At 35.8% G+C, this 27,822-nt stretch overlaps 1 protein-coding gene across 3 annotated transcripts in view; it reads right to left on the minus strand.

Moving 5' to 3' along the window:
* Positions 1-919: 919 nt before the first annotated feature.
* WWP1 (WW domain containing E3 ubiquitin protein ligase 1) overlaps positions 920-27,822 on the minus strand; it is a 62,783-nt gene continuing 35,880 nt past the window's right edge. For all 3 annotated transcript variants that reach the window (XM_055798420.1, XM_055798422.1, XM_027780504.2), the window contains 18 exons: positions 25,580-25,761; positions 22,194-22,542; positions 19,998-20,093; positions 19,186-19,360; positions 16,294-16,348; positions 16,115-16,199; positions 15,888-16,016; positions 14,877-14,949; positions 14,716-14,787; positions 13,576-13,664; positions 10,753-10,912; positions 7,820-7,953; positions 7,589-7,729; positions 6,057-6,177; positions 4,738-4,842; positions 3,401-3,497; positions 3,013-3,085; positions 920-1,849 (listed from right to left, as the gene is read on the minus strand). In XM_055798420.1, the coding sequence (XP_055654395.1) occupies positions 1,750-1,849; positions 3,013-3,085; positions 3,401-3,497; positions 4,738-4,842; positions 6,057-6,177; positions 7,589-7,729; positions 7,820-7,953; positions 10,753-10,912; positions 13,576-13,664; positions 14,716-14,787; positions 14,877-14,949; positions 15,888-16,016; positions 16,115-16,199; positions 16,294-16,348; positions 19,186-19,360; positions 19,998-20,093; positions 22,194-22,542; positions 25,580-25,761 (2,236 nt within the window). In that variant the 3' untranslated portion in view covers positions 920-1,749. The remainder of the gene's footprint in view (positions 1,850-3,012; positions 3,086-3,400; positions 3,498-4,737; positions 4,843-6,056; positions 6,178-7,588; positions 7,730-7,819; positions 7,954-10,752; positions 10,913-13,575; positions 13,665-14,715; positions 14,788-14,876; positions 14,950-15,887; positions 16,017-16,114; positions 16,200-16,293; positions 16,349-19,185; positions 19,361-19,997; positions 20,094-22,193; positions 22,543-25,579; positions 25,762-27,822) is intronic.

Consider the following 27,822-nt stretch of genomic DNA (forward strand, 5'->3'; position numbering starts at 1 on the left):
CTCAAAGTGGTGAAAATTTGTGAAACTTGCAGAAAGCTCACGTAAGATAGCAGTCTGTTGGGCCTGTCGCACTGCCAGTGTTCCCAAAGCTATGTACAGGGTAAGAGCGCCACAGTAAGCTGTGCATATTGAATACAAAGCCTCAAGAGATTCCAACATGTAGAAAAATAAAACTTTGGCAGAATTCAGTTGCTGTATTGGAAAGATACATTAACAGTTACAGCTATTTTTTCAGCACGTACACTTCTTAACAGTGCAATATGATATGTTAACAGAAGTGGTTTTAATCATATTCTAAGAAATCATTTTCATGTGTGTACAAAATTCTGTATAAGTTAAATGTAATGCAATTTACAGTTAATATTTAAAGCATAATACAAATGATTTTAAACATGGTTTTACTGTATAATAAGGAAGCACGGTTTGCTAAAAGTAGCATTTAATACAATTGACATGAATAAGGTGTTAAATTTTAATTGTTTTTTGTAAAACACATCTTTGCAGTTCAGCAAATGCCCTCAATGCCAGTAAAACTAATTTTAAAAAGGCTTTATATTATTGTGCACTTAGGAAAAACTTGACCTACGTAAAAGAATGACAGGCTTTAGACATATGTAATTCAGGTACATTTGAATTTCTGTAAGAACTGAAGAGAAATGAGAGTTACTTAATACTTCAGAATATTTTGATCTGTGCAAAGCTTATGTAACTTTCATGTTATTTGGGTTTACTAGATCCAATAACTGAAACTGAACATGAACACAGAAAGCAGCAGAGTTCACATTACCTTTTGTATACCCTTACAGCTCAGTTCACATTAATATGCTCTACAAAGTTGTAAAAAGGACATCACAGATTGAAAAGGGAAACAAAAAACAACAAAAGAAAAAGAAACCTGTAAGACACCAGACCAAGGAAAGAATGTGTAATATTTTCTCTTTTATTATTTTTTCTTTGAAGATTACCTAACATCCTCGTGGTAATAACCCAAGGTAATATGTAAACAAATTTCAATGCTGCTCAAATGAATTGAAATATTCTGTTCAGCTCCTACAATAAGTCAGAACAGTGGCACCAATTCCTTTCAACATTAAATCACATTCATCTTATTATACATGACTCTTGTGCAAGTAGTAAAGGCTTTATTCATGACCTTGGCTACATCAGTAGAGAGGGATATATCAGCTATTTACGTATTTAAAAAAATTAAACTGACAGAACAACATATTCTGTCATCTCAAATACCAGCAGCATCTTTCTACATATTTAGGATACGTTTGGCCTAAGCCTTTAACACCTTTTAGAACAGCCATGCAATAAAACAAACTTGGAGATGTTTCTTAAGAGAGAACACAGAGCAGTTTAAACATTTTTTCTGAATAATAAAGCCAAGATAAAGCAAATCCAGGCCCTTTTAAATGGCTGCAACTTTTCATACACTTAAAGCTCTATAAAACTAGAGCCTATTAGTATATATATTTATATTTTTATATATATTTTAAATAAGTCTCTTGTCTGTTTTCAAAATTTATGAGGGGTTTTTTCTGGTCTTTTGGAAGGGCAATAAATAAAAGTAGAAAAGGCTGAACTGTTTTGCATATCTTTGTGGAAGAACGGCGAACAATTATACTTTTAGAGTTCCAGAAAGATCACTGTACAGAACAAAAAGCTTATATACAATTAAGTGTGCAATTTTAGTTGTCTGGGCCTTTTATTATGCAAGATCTCCTTTTTGACTAGAAGCCACTTCTACTCTTGACCAAATCCTTCTGTTTCTTCAATGGCAAAGAGCAGCTTCTCTTTCAGTTGTTCATAGCTTTTATATGGTGGCAAATCCAAGCGATTAAAACTGAGCAGAAAAAAACCAAAATTTTTGTTAAGTTTATCTAAATCCTATGTAGAACACTACAGAACTTGACTGCTGCAGCAGGAGTTAAAAATGTTCTGATCTAAGAATTACAAACAAAATAGCAATCGTTCAGTCTCCCTACCTTGACACTTCTAGAAGCAGTAAAAACAAAGTTTGAGAGGTATACTTTAAGAAACTGTTCCCATATTGGATAAAACCCCAGAACCTTTGAAGAATAAAGACAGCCCAAAATACAATACTCAGAAAAGGAAATGCTCATTATGAAGTTTAGTATCATCCTAGTTTGCCGTATCTCCAGATTCCAGCAAGAGCATGAAAAAGCTGAATTTTTCACCTTCCTATGCATGTCTGGATATAGGTTGGGGTTCCCCCCCCCCCCCCCCCCCCCCTCTAAACCCACTCTAAAAGGCTTCAGCTAAAATTCTGTTTCACTCTGTGTCTTCCCCAAAGTTACCTTAGACAAAGAGGGATGTTTAACTCTTGCTATCATCACTTGAGAAGAGCACCGCTGGAGAAAGTGGTAAAATGGAGGATTCCCTGAAGCGGTTTAAAAGCATGATGAATGTTCATCACAGTGTTGCCAAAGGAAGGGGTCTCCATTTTGCACAGTGTACACAGGAAACGGAGCTGTGTACCTGTTGCACCACTTTGGCATAGGAATGCCAAGCCAGGAGCAGTGTGAAGCCTGGCAGGAGAAAGTATCTGCATTCTTGGCTAAGCATCCTTGTTTTGAATGTTTGCTGTGATTTCTTTCACACTACTTTTTCTCATAACTATACATTTATCTTGTTGCTGTATAAGTGGATCCAATAACCGTACACACCTAATACCAAAATTACTTTCGTTCAGTCATTTAATATTCTCTAGCATAAAGAATTAGGGAAACACCTCTCAGGTCTATGCACGAAGGACGATGCCATACTTTTGATAGATCTGATACTGACAAACTGTGTACAGTGCAGTAGCAAAATTTAAGAACAGGGTAACAAGAAAAGGTTTCGGTACTGACATGTCAGAGCCATCAAAGACGCTGAAGATGGAGATAGAGAACTGATTCAAATTAGTTTTCATTCGATTTAGTCAATGCAAGACCTGAAGAGAGAACCACTAAAGGTACAGAAAGTTCACACGTAACAACTCACCAAGTATGACTTCTTGGTAACCAGGTTTCCTTACCAACTTTTTCAATGCAGAATTTCTGAGGACCATTACTTCCTAGAAAAGAAGATTAAAAAACCTGTAGTTTGTTCCTTTTAATTAGCACACGTGATATATGTATGACGTAAGACACAACTCAGATACAGCAGACAGAGCTCATTAGGTGCTACTCAATGTTACGTGAATATCTTCTCATAGAAATAAGCTAATTTCCTAATAATTTATGAATGTATTCATGGAATTTCTTATATAAAAAGCCCTTCGAGATCCAAGCTGATGTACATGAAGTTCCTGCTATCTGTACACTTGCAGCATGGTTCACTTGCAAATGGAATAGTTACAGTGTAAAAGGTTTCGTGACCTTTTACTTACCCATAAGTTCAGCAAATCCACCCAGTGGTAATCTGCAAGTGCCAGTGACAAACTGCAGAAGTCGCATGCGAACCTCGTTGTCTGTTTCTTTTACAAACTAAGCACAGAAATTCAAATTACTTAATAAAATTCTTTAACACAGCTGGAGAAAAAAAACCCCATGAGACTGTTGAGAAGTTGTATTTCTGTTTAAAAAGATGCCACCTTGAGAACAGTTTACCGTTCTTGATTTCAGCGAAACTGGGCGGACAGAGAAGACAGTGAATTCAGAATATATGCAGTTGACCATTACAATGTGAAGGCTGGGAACAGCAAATAAGAAGAATTTTTATCTATTTTATTCTACACTAAAATACAAATCATGCCAATGCTTTTCATGAAGACTATTGCCATTTTGATTAAACACAGCAATAGCCTAGCCACAGGCTCTGGGTATTTCAAGGCTGAAGTATTTATTCCCTCCGTGTGGCAGTCTCAGTGAGAGAAAACACCATCCATTAACAGCTGCATCGCTTTGTAAAGAAAGTCACTGGGAAAGGGAAGGGGAAGAAAAGAGGGGAGACTGAGAACATCTCAGTAAGAGAGGAAGCACTGATACAACTAGAATTTTGACTCAGAAAAACCTAGACAACAAAGTGAGTATTTTCATTTTGGAAATGTTGACACCGTATCCAAGTTACTTGACCTCCTGGTTAAGATTCTTGCGGTACCAAGTTTTTTAAAAAGAGATCGTATCATCAGCTCTTACATTATTCTGGTGATATAAATAAGCTAGGAAATAACTGATTTGCATCATTTTCTTATAGGAACTTTGTCAAAGGCATCTCTAAATGGCGATTTATGACAAGACAGGAACTGCCTAGCTGTGAATTCTCTTCAGGGATATGCATAGAAACTGGAAGCCTGTATACTATTTTTGGAGGGTTTTTTCCTGAAAGTAATTCTTACCCAGTTTCATCAAAATGTGAGTTATAACGGGTCAGTCCTAGACTGGCACCGTTAATATGACAGTAATCATAAATAATATGTGGCATTTCAGATGTACAGGTGTACTATATATAAGAACATGTAGAAGGTAGATCACTGCTGAGAACACTTGAACATATACAGAAAAAGTATTCATGACCCAGCCATCCAAATGTAATTGTGGGTGTCTATCTGCCATTTCCCACCCACAAGTATGCTCCCTAAGAACCAGTAAAACTCCCTTCCGTCTCTGGAAAGAGAAAGAGGAAGCAGCGAGAACCTTCATTCAGATGGCATCCCTCCACGCCATGTGTCATTTGACAAAATGAAACAAAATCTAAATTCATCTTCAATTTTACTGTTCAACATACCTGCCAGAACCATATGATCTGCTTGCTATTCCTTGTATAATGACGATAAACAGTGTTCCTCTGCCAGTCTGCTAAATCAACTTCTTGCATACCACAGAGCATAACCTAGAAAAGAGAGTGATTACTTGACAATACGCATGCCTACACACATAAATTAAGAGTTAATTTTGTATCTCATATGAGACATGCTAACAAAAATGGAAGTTCTTGCTCCCCAGAAAAGGACTGGTAATTTTTTTCATTTTAGTCCTCAGTTAGATTTTTCTTTATCCTAAGTTTACAAAACTCCTTCAATATTGTTTATATATTTAAGTGGTCAGAGAGCCTGCATGTCAGAAACTTGGTTTCTTCGGACTACTAAGTCAACAATAAAAGACATTACCTTTTCCATAAAAGGAAAATTTACATTAAAGAGGATATTACCTTTCCCATTAAAACTTTGCCTCATATTCCAAGATGAGGATGATTATATTGCTGCTACTGCTACTACTAGTAAAGATAAAACACTGCAAAGTGTAAGTCGCATTCATTACAAGAAGCAGTGAAAGCTTAAAGTGCTAAAGGCAAAGCCTCCTAGAAAACTGAACACTAAATAAGATAGATCAAAGTCCTTTCTCAGTAAAAACTCCCATTTAACTTAAGAATCTTTCAAATGCTGCTCATTATATATAGGGAACCCTGGCACGTTGCACGGAAATAAGCACAGTATTAGAGAACCTTTTGTTCCTGCTCCAAACCACAACCCCAACAGTGATCAGAGGTCAGCCTGATTGTTAAGTAAACACGATGCACGCAAGCGTTTCCTGTTGGCAACCCTTGGGTTACATATTAAGGATCTGCAATATTCAGTTTCAAACAGTGCTGGTTCCTCCAACTTTCTGTTAAGTGTAATAACCCTAGAACCTATCCTAGACTGTGTATGTGAAACTAAGCGATCACCGTACACACCAGAATCAACTTCTGTGCCATTTGTTACAAGTTAATTCTACCCATGTACCACAGAGAGAAAAGTTTTCTATGACCAATAGATCCATCTGTGACCTCATATTCTGATCCTTTCATAGAAACCTGCAAAACACATTTTAATACTCAGGGTGGAATCTAAAATTCCCAACTGCTGAACAGCACAAAACACTGACTCAATGGATACTAGCTTTTCACCATGATGTACTTACACTGCTCCTATTAAATTCCCCCGTGTTTCAGAAGCCATCAAATGCAGCATGCCACAGATGAGAGATTCAAGCTGACCTATCCATTTAATTATTTCATATGTATTACCTTTGCAAAAGGTAAAAATGTTGAACAGAAAACCTCACCTCCAGCTCTTTTTCATCAAAATAGTGCAGCCACTGTAGAGGAACAACTTCATTAAAACCATCAAGGAAAGCTTTGGTTTGTTCTCTAACTCCTCGAGAAAATCGCCACTCAGCCATTAGCCTGGGATGGAAAAAAACAAACATAAATTAAACATCAATTAGCTTTCAACTTGAAGAAGTTCAAACATGTATGATTACATATGTGTTTCCATGAGGTAACACTCCCTCCAATTTTACTTTATTGCATCGCATGATTCCACAGACTCTAAGGGACCTACCATACCAATATTATCACAAATCTCCAAACTCAGACAACAGTAAAAGTAGCAAGATGTGCTTAATTACCATTCCAGTTTTTTTTTAAAAAAAATATTCTTAACCTTTCACTAATCAAAATTCAGCAGCCTTTTCATGAAAATAATGCTACTTGGGTATTATGATTTTGTTATGGAAAATTTGCTTTAGCTTAAAAAGTGCATAATCCTAGTGTTTCAATGGTAGAAAAGAAAATTTTCACTGGTCTTAAAATACTCTGTTCTTGAGCAAAAAACACCATGTAGGCAGACATTAGTAAGAAATACTGTTGCTTATAATACCTATTACTATGGTTGCCCAATACTTCCAGCATAAGACTACTTCCAGCTTTAACAAAGAGTAGTAATTTTCTGTTCTGAGCTTCGGGTTTGTGCTGAGATTTGGAGAAAGAGGTAATGTTTTTTAAGTTTCAACTAAAATGGGCAAGTCATTTCTGAGTAAGAATAAGAATAATAAAGAAATACATACACAATAAGTATATATATACATACTATAGAAACTATCTCACTGAGAAACGAAACACTGCTAATGCAAGTGGAAATTTTATGTACACCACTGGATACGCTGTATCACAGAAAAGGATCTGTGAACATCTGCTTTTGAGATCACTCTGAATAGACCAATCAGAAATACAGGTTCAGAAAAAGAAAGGAAGTGATAAGATTAGGAAAGAAGCGGGAAAGAGCAACATAACAGAACAAAGAGAAAAAACAGTTTAAGTGACACCACACTATACACCATTCTGAATTTCACCTTTCATAAGTGACAGAAAAGTTCTGAAAACTTCTGAAATCCTCTGTCAAATATATGTCTTCCCTCTACTTGAATTTGTTACCTGAAGTTACTAAAAATAGGTTTGCTCATTTTCAGTTTCACCTGTACAAGTAATAACAAAACAGGTAACCTTCTGTCTTCATGGTCTCATTTTGGTTGGTTGGTTGGTTTTGTTTTGTTTTTGTTGTGGGTTTTTTTTTTTTTTTTTTGGGGGGGGGGGGGGGGGGAGAGAAGAAAAAAGGCAACAGCAGAGATCAAAACATACAAAGAGATCAGGTATACCAAGATAACAAAACATATCTAGATACCATTTCAATAACAGGCCCAAGAATTACATAGTAAGGGGCAGGGGGGAAGAGCAAACATAACTGAGTCAAAAAAAAGACAAGAGCAACAGAAGAAATATAGAACACTTTTTTTTTCCAGCATCTACACCTTCCTACCCAATATATTCTTCCTTGTTCTCCTCAGTTACCAAGATATTTGAACCTCCTGATTTCAGCTCATGTGAGGTTACTTTTCCTAAGAGCTCCATATCCACACAAAAGTACATTTCCAAGTTACACTCTTCAATGTTATTATCCCTGAATGAAAAGAAAAAAAAATTGCAATGATTTCTATATAAACAAAAAAAATCTGTAACACATTACACACCAAAAAAATAATCTACAAACCTTATCCAAATTAGGGAGTTGTAAAATTCAGTATCAATAGATTCCAGGTCCTTAATAGTAAGTTTTTTGCTCAGCATTCGTTTGTAGAAAGGCAAAGAAAAACCAGTGTCAATAAATTTCCCATGAAACAATGCCTGTTGAACAGAAAAAACATCTGATTAGCTTTCACTGAACGACAGAACTACTGGAGTATTTCTGGACTTTTTTTTTTTTTTTCTTTCTCCTTCAAACAGTAAAAAGCACCAAGTAGCAGTAGCAGCTTGGTATTTTAAAAAAAAAAACAAAACACTACATTAAATGGGAAAGAAAAAAAATTAATTGACAAAATTTATCCATGTTATCATTACAATTTAGAAATGCTTTTGATTAAAAAAAAAACTTATAAAAGGATGAAGTCTACGAAATGAGAAAATTACTAAGTTTCCTCTTTATTATGTGGATAGGTATATATGCCAAGTGTTATCTGATCCTATTTGATCATAATATCTGACCCTACTTGAGTACTACTGCCATTTTATACTACGTCTATCCATCCTGCAAAATCTCCTTTCCTATGCTACTACTAATGCTTGTAGCTTGTAAAATACAGTTTAATAATGCAATCACAGACTGCTTCAGAAAGAGCTTCGGGGATCAATAAAAAAGTGAGTAATAGAACTGAGAAATGAGATTCTCTCTTCTGCTACAAAAATGGAATCTAAAAAACACCAAAACATGGTCATACTTGTCTCACCATACAAGTACAAATGGCATAAACTGATTTCTAGTACTGAAGCACTGCGTTACACGCAAACACAGTGTTAACCTCTATACTGACTCAGTGCATCTGAGAGCTAACAGAGCACAGCTGCAACAAAGAAAACAGAGAAAACAGGGTTTTTTCCTCATCAAGTACACTTTCTTCACTTAAATAGCTCTTTAAAAAATAATGCTAAACATAGGCCAAGTATGGCATGCATTCTTGTCCTTCCTTAGAGCTGAAATTCTACAAGCAGAAGAATCAGTGTAATGGCCCATTTCCTCTAGAAAAATGCAAGGCCCAGCCTATTTTCCCCACCTTCTAATCTTCCCCCTAAGGCTTACTCTAGCATGCATATTCTTCTGCTTTAGGAGAGCTTAAAAAGATTCTCTCGGAAGAATTTTATTTATTTATTTATCTGCGAATTTATTTTTAAACTAGTCTGTACCTCTCACAGGAGAGTGAGCTGATAGAAACAGAAAAATTGTCAAGTGCAGCATCCAGCCATACAATTTCCTGCTTTTTTTTGCAAAAATAATCACCTCATTTAATGTCTATGATAATCTTACAGCAAAATATAAAAGTTGTCTCAGTCAACCTCATTTAAAAGCTTTTTGTTACAAAGTAAGATGTATATCCTTTATGTTTAACCCCATTTCAGTCAAACATATCTGTGGTTTATGTCAGTACTTAAAACCCTAAGTCACAACTGTTTTAGAACTGTGAGAAGGCCAGAAACTACAACTGTACTTCAAAAGCCTATCTAGACTCCTTAGAATTATTCCCACTTACATTATTACCTGAGCTATTTTAAGCCACTAGAGGGTATCCTAGGAAGTACTGCAGGAAGTACCATCCATTATAAACCATGAATATACTCAAACCTTACAACTGACTGCATCAGGCACCATTACACAGGTCTCTCTCTCCCCCCACCCTTAAAGAATTTAAAATAAGAATACAAAGATACTTCAGGAAAGAAGCGTCTCTCTTTTTATTAGACTAAATAATTTAATTAAGTTCTTGTCTATGATCTGTACTTATATGAAGTAGTTTTCCTAAAGTTAACATTTCAGTTATGGATTTATCTTACGTGCAAGATCAAAAATCACTGACTAAAAGAAACAGAATTTGGCTCTAGCACCTAACTAGCTTTATCATGTCTTCCCACTAAATGGTGTTATAGCTTGCTGAGGGTTCTAACAGAAATGAGTTGGTGGCCTATTGAAAGTGTTAACCCAACAAAATACATTTTTATGACACCACAGAAACAGGCAACTTGGCCATAAAATCCTCGAAATTTGAGAGGTTATCAAAGCTGAACATTTTTTTCTCAAAAAGCATCTATAAGAAAAGCAAAACTAAGAAAAACCCAAAACCTAACTTATTTTAAGTCTGAAAGTATTTTCCCATTTACGTTATGCTTAGCTTGTATTTATTCTGATTTCATATAAAAAGCCTTAACAACAGGAGAAGACAACAGTCTCTTCAACCTGAAATGCACTTTTATCTACTCTTTTTGGTTTTGCTGTTCAGCATTTCCAGGGATGTTGCTGAGGGCTACCTGCAGACAGCATGATGATTATGTAGAAAGATGACTGTATCACTACATGGAAGGAAAGAAATGTGACAGAGCAGGAGTCCACTGTAGAAAACTGACTCAGTGATACCAGAAGAAGAAATGATACATGCCTCATCAGCTTTTAGTTTAAGAGAAACCTGATGGCAGAGAATCAGCTCCCTGCCAGCTTCTGCTCTCCTCAGTATCGGACCTTTGTATCCAAGTACATAGGTATAAATTAAGGCTCAGTGTACTCCACAAAACATTTCTAAGTCATTTTTTCAAATACAGTAAGGTATACCAAGTCTAACCAAGGAGCCTTTTTTGGAAAATACTAGTCGCATTTTTCAGAGCATCAGTATTCGGACACTCAGTCAAACAGTGGTTTGCATGAAGTACACACATCCAATTGATAAAGTATTATATTGAATGTCATATTAACTTTCATCACTATCGCACGAAACTTGAGTAAGAGACTTAACTCTCAGGGAATATTTTGGCTCAATAACCTTACATGCCTTAATCTTCCATTTCTAAGAGATTAATATAACCTTTAATAACTGTAAAAACAAATACTGTTTGGAATAAATGTATAGCTACAGCAAATAATAAAACCTTAAAAATCTAACCTACCATGGCAATAAAGCGCCCAATGAAACAGAAATATGAAAGATGGTCAGGATTGATTGTTGATGCTGGATTTATCTGCAGGCAATAGTTGCTCTTGCCAGCATATTCAAATAGGCAGTACATAGGGTTCAGTACTTCATGGGAAAGCAAGAAAAACCATTCTCTAAGGAAAAAAAAACATGTATACACATAAAAACCATCAAATACAGATGTTTATCACCATTCCCCTTAGGTAACTAGCAAAATGGTCAAAATATATGCAAACTTAGGGAAAATAATATAAACAGTGTATCACAGAATAATATATGGCATTAAATACTCCTTAAATATAGAAATTTTCATTATAAAAAGTGATAATGTTAGAAAGTCATGGTTTCCAAAGTTTATAAATGATTGTTAAGATTCTCACCTTGAACACACCCTCACAGCACAGGTTTTAGCTGCATATTAGGATCATTTTTGCCTACAGAGTACTGGCCTCAACTAGTACAGAGTATTTATCCTCCTCATGCCTGCTTTACTGCAACTCAAATCTTTATTAAAAAAAAAATAAATTACAGATTATTCCGTGGGCAGTGCTTATTATAAACAACCTAGGTAAAACAAAACACAACAAAAACCCCTGAACCACAGCACACCTTATTTGCTTTCCCAATGTGACAGCAGAACACACGCTGAGTTACTATGGTTTAACAAATCGCCATGCATCAGTTAAGCCCACAGGACACAACAATGTGAAAATATATTTTTGATGAGGTTTAACTAATACATGTTATTCACCACTTTCACAGGTCCCAACCCAGCTTACCTGAAATGACAGAATCTGGTATTTCAGTGTTAGGATAGCTGGGTTTTAGAATATTTGTTGCTTTATAATATTTGCATATAATCAGAGACTTCAGAAGCAGTCTTATATACTTGTTTCAGACCCCAAATGCTTGGAACTGAACAACGAGGCTTAGGGAAAAGCTGCAAAAGACACTAAAAGGCCACCCTAAAATAACTGTAGGGGATTAATTTCTTCCTGCCTGCCTTTCAGCTGTCACACTTAAGAGGCATCTCGTCTACCCCTATATTTACCTGGGATGAGGAAATAGAAATTAGAGGTTTGCTGGCCTGTTTCTCCTAACAGCTCTACGAAACTCAGTTCATGGATCAAGATTTGCTACAATATGCTTCCAACCCGAAGGCAAAGTAGAAAGAGTAAACAGACACAGGCAGCCAGAATACAATAACCCTAATGGGGTTTGTGTATCTTTTAATAAGCACGAGAATGTTGTACAGAATTCTATGCAAGTTTTATACTGAGACAATTACATTAACTCTGCATAGAAGCACCAAATTTAATAGGCATTTAAATTAGACCAAAGCCGGACAACAGGAGGAATCAAAGAAATCAGTCACCAACAATAAGTTTGCAGAAGCAATATATTTTTCATGTCAACAGCTAGAACTAGCCACAGGACAGTGTCAGATTGGTCCTGCTAAACACAAGGTAAAAATCTGGAGGGAACATTGAGTTTAGCCTGCTGAGAGACAGGTGACAAATCAGGTGCATCAGTTTTCTATATTTGTATTAATGCAGTATTAAATTAGCAAGTCAGTACATGAATATTTACTCAGTGTCACTTAAGAGCAGCTCAGGTTACAAGATCCTTGCTGCTTCTCAGTTTCACATACAGCAAGGCAGATTCCTAAAACTATTATTGTTATTTATATATTACTTACATATGTTACTTATATATTTATTCTGCTACTTTCTGTAAATAACACTCTTCAGTTAAATTATTCTGACGTCACTTCTTCAGAACACTTTGTTTTTCTCCAACAGGTTACTTGAACTCTCCTGGTTCCCATCCTATGCCTAGGGCCATCACGATAATGACACCAACCAAACAAAACCCATGCAAAGCAAAAACTGGATTCCTCCCTGCAGTCACCCTCCAAAAGCCTGTCAGATACTGTAATGCAGAAGCATAACCACTCTCATATCCAAAGCTCAACCTTTCAAGGCAGGCAAGCTTCCTTACTTATGAATACTACTGATTTTCACTGAACTTCATTTTAACACAGTAAGCTACATAAACCCAGAAAAAAATCAAAACAGAACACTTTTACATCAAAAAACAACTAAACAAGAAAAATTCTGTCACCTATGACTACTTTCTAATTCCCTGGGTCTGCACTAGTACCAAAATTTTCATCAATCAATTAACTGGCAGCAGTAGTCACTGGTTGTCTCCTATACAGTCAACAGATGAAACACACTTTGTCTACAGCATTCCTGTTATCAGATTTTCCCTCCAAGTTCCACTTCAGATTCCAGAAAAAAAATTGTAGTCTAGCTGTTTCGCATTCCTCCACAGCCTACATCATCTGTTCATCTGCTGTTACTTCATGCCTGTACTAATCTCCTCTCCTTTATGTCCTTTCTGTTCATATCAGCCCCAATCTGGTGTTCACTTGTTTTTTTTCTAAATAAGCAAAACACTTTATTTTTCCACAGTACCCACTGCCAGGAAAGAGGAACTTTCTGAAATAACTCAGTCTACAACAATTAACTGGCATAAAAATTTACCTATTTAGACATCACTCTTTGCAAAAAAACTGAACAACTGAGGCCACAGTTTTACCAGGGCAAAGGTATAACCCATAACAATAGGCAGTGCTGCCAGTTCCACCTCCTTAATACATTAAGGCGAGCTAAAAAGGTAACCAGGGTCAGACTGCAAAAGCAAGCACTTTCTTTGCCAACAGAATTACATTAGAAACCAAGGTTAGTGTGCTGTTAAAAATTAAAACTCTTCTAAACAAATTTTCTTTTACCTTGCCAAGCCACCATAATCCAATCCTTCTTCTCCTCTGAATATAACATATAATCTTCTCCTCAAATCATAGGGTTTTAATGCCATAATCTATTAAAAAAAAAACAAAATTTTAATAAGTTATAAATGATGCACTGTCAATATAGTCGCTCTTTCTTATTCAGATTTTATTTAATTGATACAGAAATGCTATATAAGTCAAATGTTTACACAGATTTGACGAGCAATTAGACCATCTCATGGAACATGCAATGAACTGCACACAGAAATACCAACATGGAACTAAAATCCTTGAGCAGCAGACTGCTAGCAAGTGGGAGAGCCTATCTGGAAAGTATCACTATATAGTTGCCCTGTTCTTACTCTCTTCCTAAGGCATTCATTATCATTAAAGGAAAACAGGCAAAAAGGCATTTCATCTGATAAATTACAGATTTTTGGGTTTAGGCCCATCACTTAAAAAAGTAATATACTCTAATCCAAAATAAGTGTAATGTACTTTCATTAATAATATACTTCTTATAGAGAATCCCTCCCCAATGGTTTTGATGTGGTAACAGTGGCAAGAATTTTCATTGTTAGAAAGAAAAAAAAGAACGTATGTTGGCTGCAGACTGTAAGAGCTCAAGAACTGTAAGCTTCAGTTCAATTACACAGATTTAAAATGTGAAGGACAATGCAGGACACCAGTTTTAAATGCAGAAAATATCATTTTGTAATGTATATAACCACACACAAAAACCAGAAAAGCAAATCCAATGTGGTTAAGTCAATATGGTATGCAATGTGGTTACACTATGGAACTCTTTACCACAGGATGCTGTAGATGCAAAAAGTTCACAAGAGAAGCACAGACAAGCTCACAGAAGGGAACTCCCCTGAGGATTATTAAAATACCCAGAAACCACATCAAGCTCAAGAAGCACTTCAATTGTAAACAGTTGGGAGCTGAAAGATTATTTAGTAAAAGTATTATATACATTACACTTCTGTCTTACATTCTTCCGTAAGAATCTCCCTCTGGCTTCCTCCCAGAGGAAGATTACTGTGCCTGAAGGACCATTAGTCTGAACTGGCTAGGGCCATTTTTGTTCTTATGCTTTGTCTTGATAAACCAACACAACAATCTTTGCAGACTTACTTGCTGGAAGGAATCCTCAAACAAAGTCTGTCTGGATACGTTGATCTTCACATGACTTGGCAGCGCATTGGACTGAAATTGTAAGGCAATAACATTAAAAGGCAGCAGAATAAATGTGAACTCATACAGTACTAAAAAGTAATTTATTACTTAATCAGTACCTGACACAAGTATCGGAAATGAGCAAGTTTCCACCTAAAGCTACGCTCATAAGCAATCTGTGGCCCTTTATTTCTGTAAGGAAATATATTTAAGAGACATTAAGCGACAGACATCAAACAGTACTTTCAATGCTAAACAACAGCTTGCAGATTTCAAAAATACACAAAAAATTGTTATCCTAAGATATGATCAGAAACAAAATGCAGTTGCTGGTTTAGTCAGCCAATCTTCCTTTCTGCTTCCCCCACACACACACTTTTTTTGGTTTTGTTTAAGATGCTAGTCAATTTACCAGCTTTAAGAGAACAGTAGAGATTTAGAGGATTTCAAATCCCTATCAATCTTGTAAAAATTACAAGCAAACCAAAGAAGAGACATCTAATTTATTGTCTATGCTAAGAGAAAGACTGGTAAGTTTGGCTTCATAAATTCAACTGTTTATGGAACTATGAAGGAGTTTCTAGTATAATGCTCTATAGGCTCTTTGAATGAAAGGTCATCAACATGTCATCAGAAGTAAAGTAAACCCTTATAAAAAAAGACACTAAGACAGCAGCCATAGGTTGGGTCAATACTTCTGACTAAACTATTTTAAAAAAGATTTGCATGTAAAATTTTTGAAAAGTATTTAGAACTACTTCATTTAGACAATGTTGCTAGAGTGTGTATAACTATAAGCAATACTCACTGCAATAATTTGCTGTTTCTTTACAAATTTAACTATTACTTACATTAGGTTCACTATTTACATTTACCTCACTTCCCCTCTATTTATAAAGCAATTATAATCTTGGTATTTGAGAAGTGTATAAAAACTATTGAACCTTATGTCATAGACAAACTGACAGTTAAAGCTTAAAAATAGATTAAATTTACAGGACAACAATTTGTTTATAATTTTGCGCTCAGTTCCAGCTAGAAGTACAGATTGTTTTCTAGTATGTGAAGACTTCATTATTAAACTATAACAAGTTAAAACATTAAAAGGATATATTTAATTTCTCACTTACACAGAAGATTTCCCAGTACGAGGATCATTGAAGGTAGTGGTTCTTGTATTATGGTCAACAAAGTATCTGACACCTTCTCTTGTATATCTGATTTCCCAGCCCTCTGGAAGGGGGTCTTCATTTTGTAAACTGCAGAAGAAATTGCAGACTGTACTTTTTCCCCAATATCATGACACACAAGAATTGAACAAGATCTTTTTATCTGCACAGTCAATATACACACCTACCCTTGAGTTCGAGGGTCTTCCCACTGTGTTGTCTTTGTGTTATGATTTACAAAATACACCCTATCATTTGAATCCACTCTCCTTTCTAGGGGAAAAAAAAGAAAAAACCCACTATACAACTACTGCATTCCAAATTTCTGTAACTGTCATTTCCTGAAATCAACAGCTAATTAACTTACCCCAACCTGGTGGTAAAGGCCCAAGTGGATCATTTTCTGCTGACAACATCGAAGCCTATTTAAAAACAAGAGGACACTAAGTTAGGCCAAATATTTTTCCTATTTTTTTTCCTTAATGTGTTTCAAGATTACCACTAGTTATGAAGACTATCCACTCTGGAAAAAAAAATCATGCCATTTTTAGTCTGATTTTGTGAAGAAACAGATTATATGATAATAAGATAGGATTTGCACATTTGCCTCCACTGTTTCCAACCCAATGTACCCTCCCTTTCCCCTCCTACAATAAACTTGAGAGTCAGTCAGTGGTCTTTAAGAAGTTCACAGAAGTTTTGTGGAAGCATGTATAAGAAGATAAGCATCGTGATCTTAAGAACATACTTTACCATAGCAAACATTTCCAAGCACAGTGCTTACTGCCAACATAGTTTTTTTTAATTCCATAATACATGATGTCATCCCTGGATGTTTGGCTATTTTAAGACTGTCATTCTTTGCAAATGCAGCTGCATTCATTAAAATACGTGGATGTTTAAAAATATCCCAACATACCAGTAAGGTTAAAAGGAAAAGAGAAAAAAAAAAAAAGGGAAAAAACCCTCTAGATTAAAACATTATGTAAAACCATGCTAAGCTCATAATATGCTATAACCTTGCAGAGGTCCCCCAGTAGCTCCCAAGAATACAAAGCATGGGAAAAAAACAAAATGTAAAAGGCAAAAATTCCCCAGACTGCAGGATGCATGCTCTGATTTGTAAGTAAAAGCATCCAGCCCCTTACATTTTTTGGACACTGAAAGTATGGGGGGGGGAGGGTTGGTTGTTTGGGTTTTTTTTTTTGTGCAGAATGGAATGTTGATATATGGCAACCAGTCTTCATTTTCCAAAGAGTATCTTAAGCATCACCTTGCTACTAATACTGCTTTATATAGCATTTGCAATCCAAAAATCTCAAATCCACTGAAGAGTTTACAACAGCAAATTCCGGAAAAAAAAATCAAAACCCCCAAACAAATAATAATAAAAAAAACCAACAAAACAAACAACAACAACAAAAAAAAAACCAAAACAAAAAAACAAAGAAAAAAACCCCAAAAAACAAAACCAAAACCTATTCTTTCTGTAAAACAGAAACAGAGCAAGGACCAGATGAAAATGCAATAGTTACACTGAAAATGAAGCTGCCTCTTTGTTCCAGCCACCAGCTACTAGATATGAACACAGAATTATCATTATCTCAGCAGAAAATGCAGTTAGACTTTCCTGCTTTTGGAAACTATACAGTCACAATGATCCTGTAACCAAAGACGTCACTGTGGTGAGTATAAAAAGAACAGTGCACAAAAGAAAATACTGTCTGCCAAAGAACTGAATGGTGGCATGAATCAAAGATTTCCGATCTTCTTAATGAGTCCAAGGATTTGTGTGGGGCTGCTGGCTAATGTATATTTAACAGAACACACTGAAACATTACGCAGTGGCATGGGATGAGCCAGATTCAGCACCAAAAGGGGTACAATATATTAACCCCTTTCATTATATTATATTAAAATGCATTAATTACAATATATAATTATAATATTTAATATATATTAAATGCATGTAATAACATGTAGTTACAAAATACTGATATATTAATATTAAAAAGATATTATAATTAATATATTTCAGTAAAAATGAAAGTAACTAAAATTAAATTACAATCTCACATGTGAAGTGCTATATAGGTAAAATCCTGGTATCTCACCAGAGGGAGAAAAGTAACCTGTAGTTTGACTAACAGTTCTAGAAGAAAAGTATACAGCAGCAATAAATTAAAAAAAAATATTTAAAAGCATACACAGTTTTCTCACTAATTTCAATTCCCTCCCCTCAACAAAATGTGAGTTCTAGGTATGCAAATGATACACTACTTAGAAAACAGACTTGTAAAGAGATGCAAACATATTCTCACAAACAAATCCTAATTTGATGACTCTAAGGTCAGATGGGACATTTTAAGAAATGAGTCTGGTTTTCAGCAGCCGTTACCATGAAACGAAGGAAGGAACATGATTTAATTTAAAAAAATATATTGTTCACTGAGAGAGTAAATTGTCTAAAACCAAAATAAATCTTAGGATCAGGAAAAGTGTTTTCTTAGATGCTTAAGCAACTGATCAAAGTAGTACACAACTACGTAAAGTTGCTCAGTGAGAATTTTTGGCTTGATATGCTTCAGCTGTGATTTTTGCATTTGCATTAAGTTACCAATGTGTATCTGAAGAGAGGGTGCAAAATGGATGGAGCCAGGCTCTTTCCAGTGGTGCTCAGTGTCGTGACCAGAGTCAGTGGGCACACACTGAAACACAGGAAGTTCCCTCTGAACATTTTTAACTATAAGGATGACTGAACACTAGCACAGGTTGCCCACGGAGGTTGTGGAGTCTTCCTCCTTAGAAGTATTTAAAAGCTGTCTGGACACAGTCCTGGCCAACTGGCTTTAGGTGTCCCTGCTTGAGCAGCAGGGGTCGACCAGATGACCACCAATCATTCTATCTTTCCCTAACTACATAAAACAAACTGATTTGTTCAAAATACCTATAACTCAGCTTTTATGTTCCTTTTCAGTTAACTGCTTTACTTTTACCTCTTACTACTGTCATTAAAAGTCTTAAGTATCATGCAGTACACAAGGCTCAAGTTAGGAAAGAGGCTCAGAAGGGAGTACTTTTTACCTTTAAGAAATATTTTTGTTAACATTTTTCAAAAGAAACAGAAACTCAATTACTGATGCCAAATGTCTTGTAACTCATATGGTTGAATAGTTATAAAATCACTTTAGAAAAAGTTAAAGAACAAAAAGTATACCTATACCTCTCTACTAATTTCTATGTTTTATGTAAAAGTTACCGAATAGAGGTATCGTTGGTTAAACTGTTGCATAGCTCCCTGCAGTTGATTCCGTTGAGATTGCCACTGCTCAAAGTTCCTGACTGATTCCATTGTTGGTCGCTGCCACGTTGTTGTTCTGGTGTTGTGGTCCACATAGTAAACTCTCCCACGATCATCAACTCTTCTTTCCCAGCTTTCAAGAAACACAAATGTTAAAAGTTAAATTTCTCAGTAATATTACATAACTGATTATATTTTTACATTGAATTCCTAGACAGTACTTGAATGAAGTACTGGAGTCACAGGCATGATTTTAATTTCCAAAGTACACAAAAGTACTCCCCAACTTTATTGGTAAAAGGACAACCACATTGATCAAAACTAGACTCCAAGAAATAGCATGTTCAGCTCTGTCACCTCATTTTTAACCTTGTACGTTCCTGTAACCATAAGCAATGTTGGCAGGTTTCACAGAAACACTTTGCTTGGAAATCTGAGGTCTGGAACCAGTGCACTACACCTAGTGGTGCTACCTAAATAAAGGTGGTCAAATATGCATTACTTAATGCTTAAGTTTTAAAGCAAAAACAAAGTAATTCAGTAGCTGTATTTGAATGAGTGATCAAAACAAGCGACATACACAGTACCAACATTCCTATAATGCTAGCTGCAATAAATATAATTCTAAATTAACTGAAAGCTAGAATTTCTTAATATACAATATATGTTTTTGATGAGCTGCTTATAAAAAACAGTATTTTTCCTGCACCAAACAAACAAGAAAAACCCTAGTACCTTTAGCATATATAAATTAAAGAAGTCTACATTACCCAGGAGGTAAGGGCTGTGGTCTCTCCCATGTTGTAGTTCTTGTGTTATGATCAACGTAGTAAGTTCTACCATGAGGATCCTTTCTTTGCTCCCACCTTCAGGACAAAAAAGACTTTCATGTAAGTCAAGGTGACAATGCTTCCTTAGGACTTATTTCCCACTAAGCCAAAAAGTGTCTTGGTATAGAATGGAAATACTATGATCCAAAACTCATTCTAAAACACCAAAGAAAACTCACACTAGAATACTTATCAGTTATTTCCTATTAACTGATATCACAGTATTATTTAAGGGACTTGGTACATATAACAAGCATACATCAATATTCACAACCATTTTCAAATTCTATTTAACATATCTGGAAAAAACGTCAATTATCTGCTCAAGGCTTGGATGCTAAAATAACCTCATTCAGAAAGTGCTTAGAGACACATTCTTTGCATTTCCAAGTTCATGCCTCTCTCAAAAAACCAGGAGTTTACATTGCTAAGCACTGTTCCCTATATCCAACAAACAACAGGATCATTCAGAGTGAACCTGAAATATGTGCTAACAGATGGTTTTCCTGTGTTTCTATTTCCTATCCTGCTAAATTCTCCATCTGATGTCTCTGGGGATTATTTCTTCAGCTTCAGTTGCAAAGCAAATTTAAATTGAAGATGGAGAGAGATCCAAGCATTATAAACAACTGAAGTTTCATGCTGCTGTGCACTCCCATAATGTAGTAAAAATATTTATCAGTGGGAGAAGAAACCAGGATAAATGTTAAAATGAAAAGCTGAAGCTGTTGGCTCCATTACATATATGTTTGGTTTTCTTATATACATAATTAATTAGCTCCTAAAACTGTAAGCAGAACACCTTATCTGCTACTCATAGGATTTGATGTACATTTCCCTACTATTAGAGCATCCTATAAAACCAGTACAAAATGTTTTCTGCAGTTCAAGAGGTTAAATACTAAGACTACAAGACGAAAAGAAAGGAGGAGCAGCATGTTCCTGAGTGACTAGGGCTAAACATAATGGAGACTGACATAAGCATCAACTAGATTGTGGGGAGTGCAGCAGGGAGCCACAAAAAAATCCCCCACAGGAATGAGATCTAGAAGGAATGATGAAGAAATGCATTTCACCGTAGTGTCCACTATGTCTGGAACTCATGACCCTGTCCTCAATGGGAAAGCATGTAATTTAATTAAAAAAAAAAAGTTTGACAGGCAGATGACCAGGAGTTCCCACCTATAAAGAGCTTCCATTGTCAAAGCGCCTGAAAATTAAAAACTTTGTAACTCTTCTCCAACCACACATATACAATATTTCTATCTTTTTAGATGCTTATTTTCGTGTTTATGAAACAGAAACTCAAATGTGGTGTCCCTAGTAACTTACTGACACACACACACACACCCTGCCCCCTTCAGAGTGAGCAGTTACAAGACAGGCTTTCTGATAGATCAGCTACAATGACACAAGGTATATACACCGGGTTAAGAAAATGCCAAAATAGTTAACATTTAGAATATTGTGGAAATGTCAGCATTTCCAATTAGTTATTAAAGACATCTTTACATACAAACATGAAAGCATCTATAAAAAAATATTAAGATCAATGTATATATTTGAGCATGTACTATATTTTCACTTAATGTCTAAGCACATTAATTTTGCATTAAAGGTTTAGGACTACAGAAGTAGTTTCTAACGATCTAACTGAATTAAAAGTTTCTAGCTATTCTGAGCATATACATATTACTTCAAATACGTATTTTTATCTCTAACATTGATTTTGTTGTACAGCAAGCCCCTACAAGTATTTCTAGACTATTTTATTAACTTTCACTGTTCTGTATTTTAGTCCCTACTACATTCTCATAGTTTAGGAGCCAAAGGACTAAGAAATAATGACCCAAATTAAGTTTGAACATAACAAATTAAAAGTCTTCACATCCACAATGCCCAAGAGTTTGTCTATCTAGATCACAAAACTGCCTCAGCAAATCAGTTATCTGTTGTTACTTTCTAGGATGAGAGCTACTAGCCAGTTACAGCAGCAGTACAAACCCCATTTTAGATCAAATAACTCCATCTCAGCCAACTGACCTAAATTTGGCAATCCCAGTATAGAATTAAATTTCTGTTTATATGCACACTCAGATGAAACATAATTATAGTATTAAAATCAAGCCCACATACCCTGGTGGCAAAGGTTCTGTACTGGCATTACCAGGCTGCTGTCTTACAGGTTCTGCAGATGCACTTGAGGTGGAGGAGGATTCCCTTGGTTTTGGTGCATCTGCTGCTATACTGTTTCTAGCATTAGGTTGAGGACAGTCTGTTGCAGCTGTAGGTTCTAGTCCAGCAGACACAACAGGTAATGCAGAAGTGTGGCTTTCAGAACAACTAGTTGCTTCTGTTGTTGACTGAGGTTCTGCTGCAGTGTCATTGCAATCTGAAGACATAGGAGCTTCAATGGAGCCTACCGGAGCCTCAGAGACAGAAGAATTACCAGCTTCTGATGCAGAGGTGGATGACTCCCCATTAACTGAAAAATGGGAAATAGGAACATTTGTGTATCAGAATCTGATGAGATTTACTTTTCAAATGACCAGCTTTTACAGTAAACAACATGGAAGGAATGTTTTAGTTGCACCTATATGCCACAAACAGCATTTTTGTCTCAGATGACAAAAAGTCACAATGCACCCGCCTCAGCAGTTAAAGCTGTAATTAAAACTTACAGTCTGCAAATCATACTCTGTCCTTCCCTGCTAAGACAATTTCTTAGCTTCTGTATATCTTGGTCAATTCCATGTTATACCTTACTCTTTAGATTAGCAAAAGGTACTCAGCTGCTTCCCAGAAAACAGTACTGCTTTATTTGCTTGGAAACTTTGAACTTACATCAACTTCAAAAGAGCATCTTGATTAGTATGCCATGAAATAAAAATATTAAGAGATAAGTAACAATGACATTTGAAAAACTAAGAGGTAGTTCTTACAGAAAATTTTTAATCCCTTTTTCAGAGTTGAGCTACAGAACTCTACAATTAAGCAAAAACCAGATGTGTGTGACTTGGAAAAAAAACCTTCAAAAGCAGGATTAAAATATAAAAATTAGTATTTGGCTAACACAACTTATGTAGTTCAATGACTGAAGAAAATTATTTTAGAATCACAACGTAAATCAATTTCTGTCTTTTAAGGAACAATGCAAATGTCACCCAACTCAAGCAGAATCTCATAAAAAGTTTACAGCAGGCATGGGTTTAGGAGGAAGAGGGAGCTAAGGAGGCTTTATTACCCCCAAGCCCACTTGGCCAATAATATATCAATACCAATCATCTGCAGAGTTTAACAGAACAGTATCTCAGGACAACAAGATCTTATCTTAGACAAGTGAGATCAGGTACAGCAGTCAGCAGGATCCCCAACTGAAGTCAAGGTCCCATTAAAAGCAGTACAACAACATTCACAGCTTTCATTTTCTGCATCACTAATCAACACCAGACAGTGACAATTCTATTTAAGCTCATCAGTTTGTACTTCTAGAGTTGGAACTATTTTTCTACAAGACTAAATATAATATGCAACACAGACTTCAAGTAATTTTCTAACAGCATACCATCAGCTTACAATTCTAAGGACTGAGGCCAATATAACTGCTCTGTACTCACAATCTTATTAATATTGATTTGCAAAATTTAACCCTAGCAAGTGCCTATAAAATGCTGTTCCATCATTTAAAGTGTTCATTTACTTTAATTCTGTATAATACAAATAAAAAAATAGCTAGATTCTACTTATTACTTGCAATATACATAATGTCAGCAATTTCTTGCTTTCCTAGATGGTCAGAAAAGCAGGTCAAAGAATTATAAACAATAAAACCATCATCAGCAATGTATTTAAATTAGCAAGTCAGTTTCTTTAAGGAATTATCTCTGCATCACAAGTATTTTCTTGAGAGGCATAATGATAAGCATGATTTTACAGGCAGCTGCAGATTTGTAAAATTTGTAAAGGCATTGCTTTTTGAACACAATTATTCCAGGGTAATACATCACTACTTCCAGCTCACAATAAACAGGTTAACTATATTAAGACACGTCAAGACTTTGTATTATTTCAAGCAAATGTAAAGCATGACGTTAAAAAAAACAACACAACTGCAGACAACCTGATCAAGTTTCTTCAGACTTCTGCCTTAACTAGCAACAATTTTACTTAAATAGGAAAAAAGTGAACTGGAATTTCAGTTTTCATTAAAAAACCCCATGTAATTCATCTACATGGACGAGTGAATGGGATTACATAACAAAGTTAGAAGCAAAATAACTGACAAATCATCAGTTCTACTAGTTAGATCTCAAACAGCAATTCTGGTGATATCACATGAAATCACAATCCTGCTAAGCACAAATGGGGGAGGGGTTGGGAAAGTCTGTCATCAACAAATGCTGGAGACCTGTTTTACATCTTGCCTTAAGTGTCCATGAACTGGTACAGCAGTTGAAAACTGTTATATCAGTGCCTCAGTGCAAGCTCAGTGATGATTTCCTCAATATTTCTATTTTAATAAATCAATTATTTTTGCAATTACTCTATCCTAGTACAGATTTCAAATGGATCCCTCTGCTTTGCAGAAAAAGGGAGCAATGCCTAAATAATAGATAGGCCCTCTGGCCTTCAACTGAAAAGATAGGGAAATCAAATTCAAGTTCTCCAAATACAGAAAAGCTTCAGAGAAGGCCTAATTTAATTACTACCTTTTAAAGTCCATAATTGTTTCTGCTATCTTCCCACCATACCCACATTTCCCACTCTATTATAAGAAGTTTGACAATCTCTGTTCAGCTGTTTATTAAGAGCCTGTCTGTTTCTATTTAAGGTTACCTTTTTCCTCTGCTATCACTGAAATTCAAACAGCTGAGAAAAGGCAGAAAGTGCTTAGAAAGCAGAGTCATTATTAGATGCAAAGTTTTTCCAGGTGAACAAAAATAAAATATATACTTTCTTTTCACTGGTTTTAGTGTACTGAATGTTGTAGTCATATCAAAGGGTTTGTGTTTAAGAGGAAATGAAATTTACTATTCTGCCAATATCTCTTTTTAAACAGCACCCATTTTTAAAAAATGGAAGGTAAGGAGAGCCTGCAACACTTCTCAACTCAGAGCGCAGAAGTTCCCTGACAAGACCAAAAATCAGATTTATGTAATGGCAAAAAAACCTTAACTATAGTTATTCAAATTAATTGTGGAAGAAATCTGATTTTTCCTGCAATCAGTAATATGGTTTAGTCAGGTGTGACAGAGAAATGGAAGTTTTGGATACTTCGCATCTTCTATCACAGAGGAGAACTGACAGGAAAACATGAAACTTTGTACACTTAAGAATGGATCTACTCCATTAAAATTCACAGAAGTAGACACTTACAGTTATAAATTCAAACCCAGAAACATCCTTTCAGTACTCTTAAAATCTAACAAAAAGTATACAGAAAAAGTGGCTCAACTTCAGATACATTTCAACCAGGTGAAAAAGCGTTATTGAACATGTTCTTGTAACTCTCCCATTCTTACCAGTGCTGTCGACAGGCTGAGCTGCAAGTGGTTTTGGTACTGGTGTATTTTTGGGTCTGGCTGCAACACGAGTAGGAGATGGTGTGCTGTCTCCGTTAACAGCTTCTATACAGAACGTATTCTGCACTACAGAGTTGGAAGGTACTTGATTGTCTATCCCATTAGAAATGTCACAAGCAGATCTTGGCAAAAAAAAAAGATCATTTTAGATTAGTACAAACAACATGTTAAACAGTTATGCAACTAAACCAAATCTTACACTAAATCACACACAAAAAAAGAAATGGAAGTAAATTTGCAAGAGTTTATATACACAATGTCTGCAGCCTAGAAAACAGTCAAGTGCAAGACCAAAACAATTAATGAACAAAAGGCAAATTTTGGTTTTGAGGATTTCAGATACTTAAAATAGTTAAAATTTTCCATTTCCATTTCATCTTTTACTTGTAATGACATATTAGAATTGAGTTGGGCAGACTGCTACGCCTGCCACATCTTCCAAATCTGCCCTAGAGACCCTCACAAAGCGCAGCTATGAGCAGGAAAACATTTTCTCTCATTAAGCAAGTGGAACAATTTGGTTTGTAAGTCCTATCTCCAAAAATTATTCTAGTCATAGGAAAGTATCAAAACTGTCCCTCAGTAAAAGGAAAATAAGATGAGCTTCTCTGTGCATAGGCACGATGGGACAAACACACAGGCAGCTCTGTGTTTGTAAGGCCATAAGGAAATAAATGGAGTGTAAGGGCTTGTGAAGAGAAAGTCTTGTTCAGTTACACTGCTTCTACTTAAATCTATCCCTATATGCTTAAAGCCACCCACCAGAGACACATACAGTGAAAACTAATTCAGTGCCAACTCCCCATCTTCTCAAGGCGTAGAGGCTAAGAATTAAAGAGAAGTTAAACGGATGACAAAAAAATGTGAGAATTGTAAGAATCCCCACTTTGTAAAGTAATAAAGGAAGAAGCAGCATTTCCATGCTACCTTATCCAACTCCAAAAGGGTACTATAAAGAGAGAATTAAATAGTATCCCTTTTCAACTCCAGACTACAAACCCTATTTGCTTCCTAAAGACAGGCACAGAATCCACCTTAAAAAATTTCTTCATCTCTTAATTTCAAAACTGTAATTCAAAACTTCTGGATAGCTGTATGGCATACTGCTCTAATCAAAATATCAAGAGCAGGATCCCAGTAAAAGCCACACCTTCAGCAACAGCTCAATGAAAACAAATGATCGTCACTACTGCTTCAAAACAGTATGCAGATGTGTTTCCAATCACTTTCAGCAGTCCCAAACCTTTGTAAAGAAAACTAAGGAGAAGCAACTTTTTACCCTCACTCCCTCATACTGGGCACCCATAGGAGAACAGAGACAAACTTCCACATATTCAAAAAAAGAACAGAGCGTACAAGGACAAATGTGTCCCTGTCACTCAAATACATAGCAACTGTATGTTTTTTCACTCTGTTGTGTGTCAAGAACTTAAATGGAAAGGGATTCACTCCAAGGTAACTGAGCAGGCCAGTAACATTGATATGAATGCAGACCTATTTGACTTACTAGCTGTAAGGGGGAAAACAACCTATTCCTACTTCTCTCCAGGCAGTCCCTGAGCTGGTAGAAAGATAGAGAAGCCAAGAATGAAGCTCTAAATTGATTTCAAAGACTTTTTCTTGCCACTTCAGGTTGAAACAGGCAAACACTTTGCCTCAGTGTTCTGAATACTGCTTTCTAAACTCAATAGAAGTCTCAAATTCCTGATCACAACCTTAAAAAGGAAGTGGGTGAGGGGAAAGTAATTTAGGCTTTTTTTCTTCTTCCTTCCATTCAGATGGTATGTTGCAACAAGTTGTATGACATGAACAGAAATGGTTCCTAAACAGCAGAAGGAAACGAATGAAGTACAAAAAAAAAAAAAAAAAACCCACACCACTGAACCACTCCTCCCCTAATCTCTGCTGCCGCAGCATTTAGTAGGCTTCCAGTCCGCCAAATTTTTATGTTCAGAGGCCTACACATCTAAGAGGCAATGACAAAGTAGAGAGTGGAGAACAGACTTTGCCAGAAGAGGAAGAACAGAGTTGTAAATTTAATTCCTCTCAAGCTAATTTATGTAATTATCATACAAGTAATATTCCTAAAATCTGTGGCAACATAATTTAAAATCCATCGCATTTAAAAAAAAAAAAGACACAAGCCAAACATTTCAACTGATAAATTTGCTAATATACTTCAT

Source organism: Falco peregrinus, chromosome 3 (assembly GCF_023634155.1).
Source record: "Falco peregrinus isolate bFalPer1 chromosome 3, bFalPer1.pri, whole genome shotgun sequence".
In the NCBI taxonomy this organism is placed as follows: domain Eukaryota; kingdom Metazoa; phylum Chordata; class Aves; order Falconiformes; family Falconidae; genus Falco; species Falco peregrinus.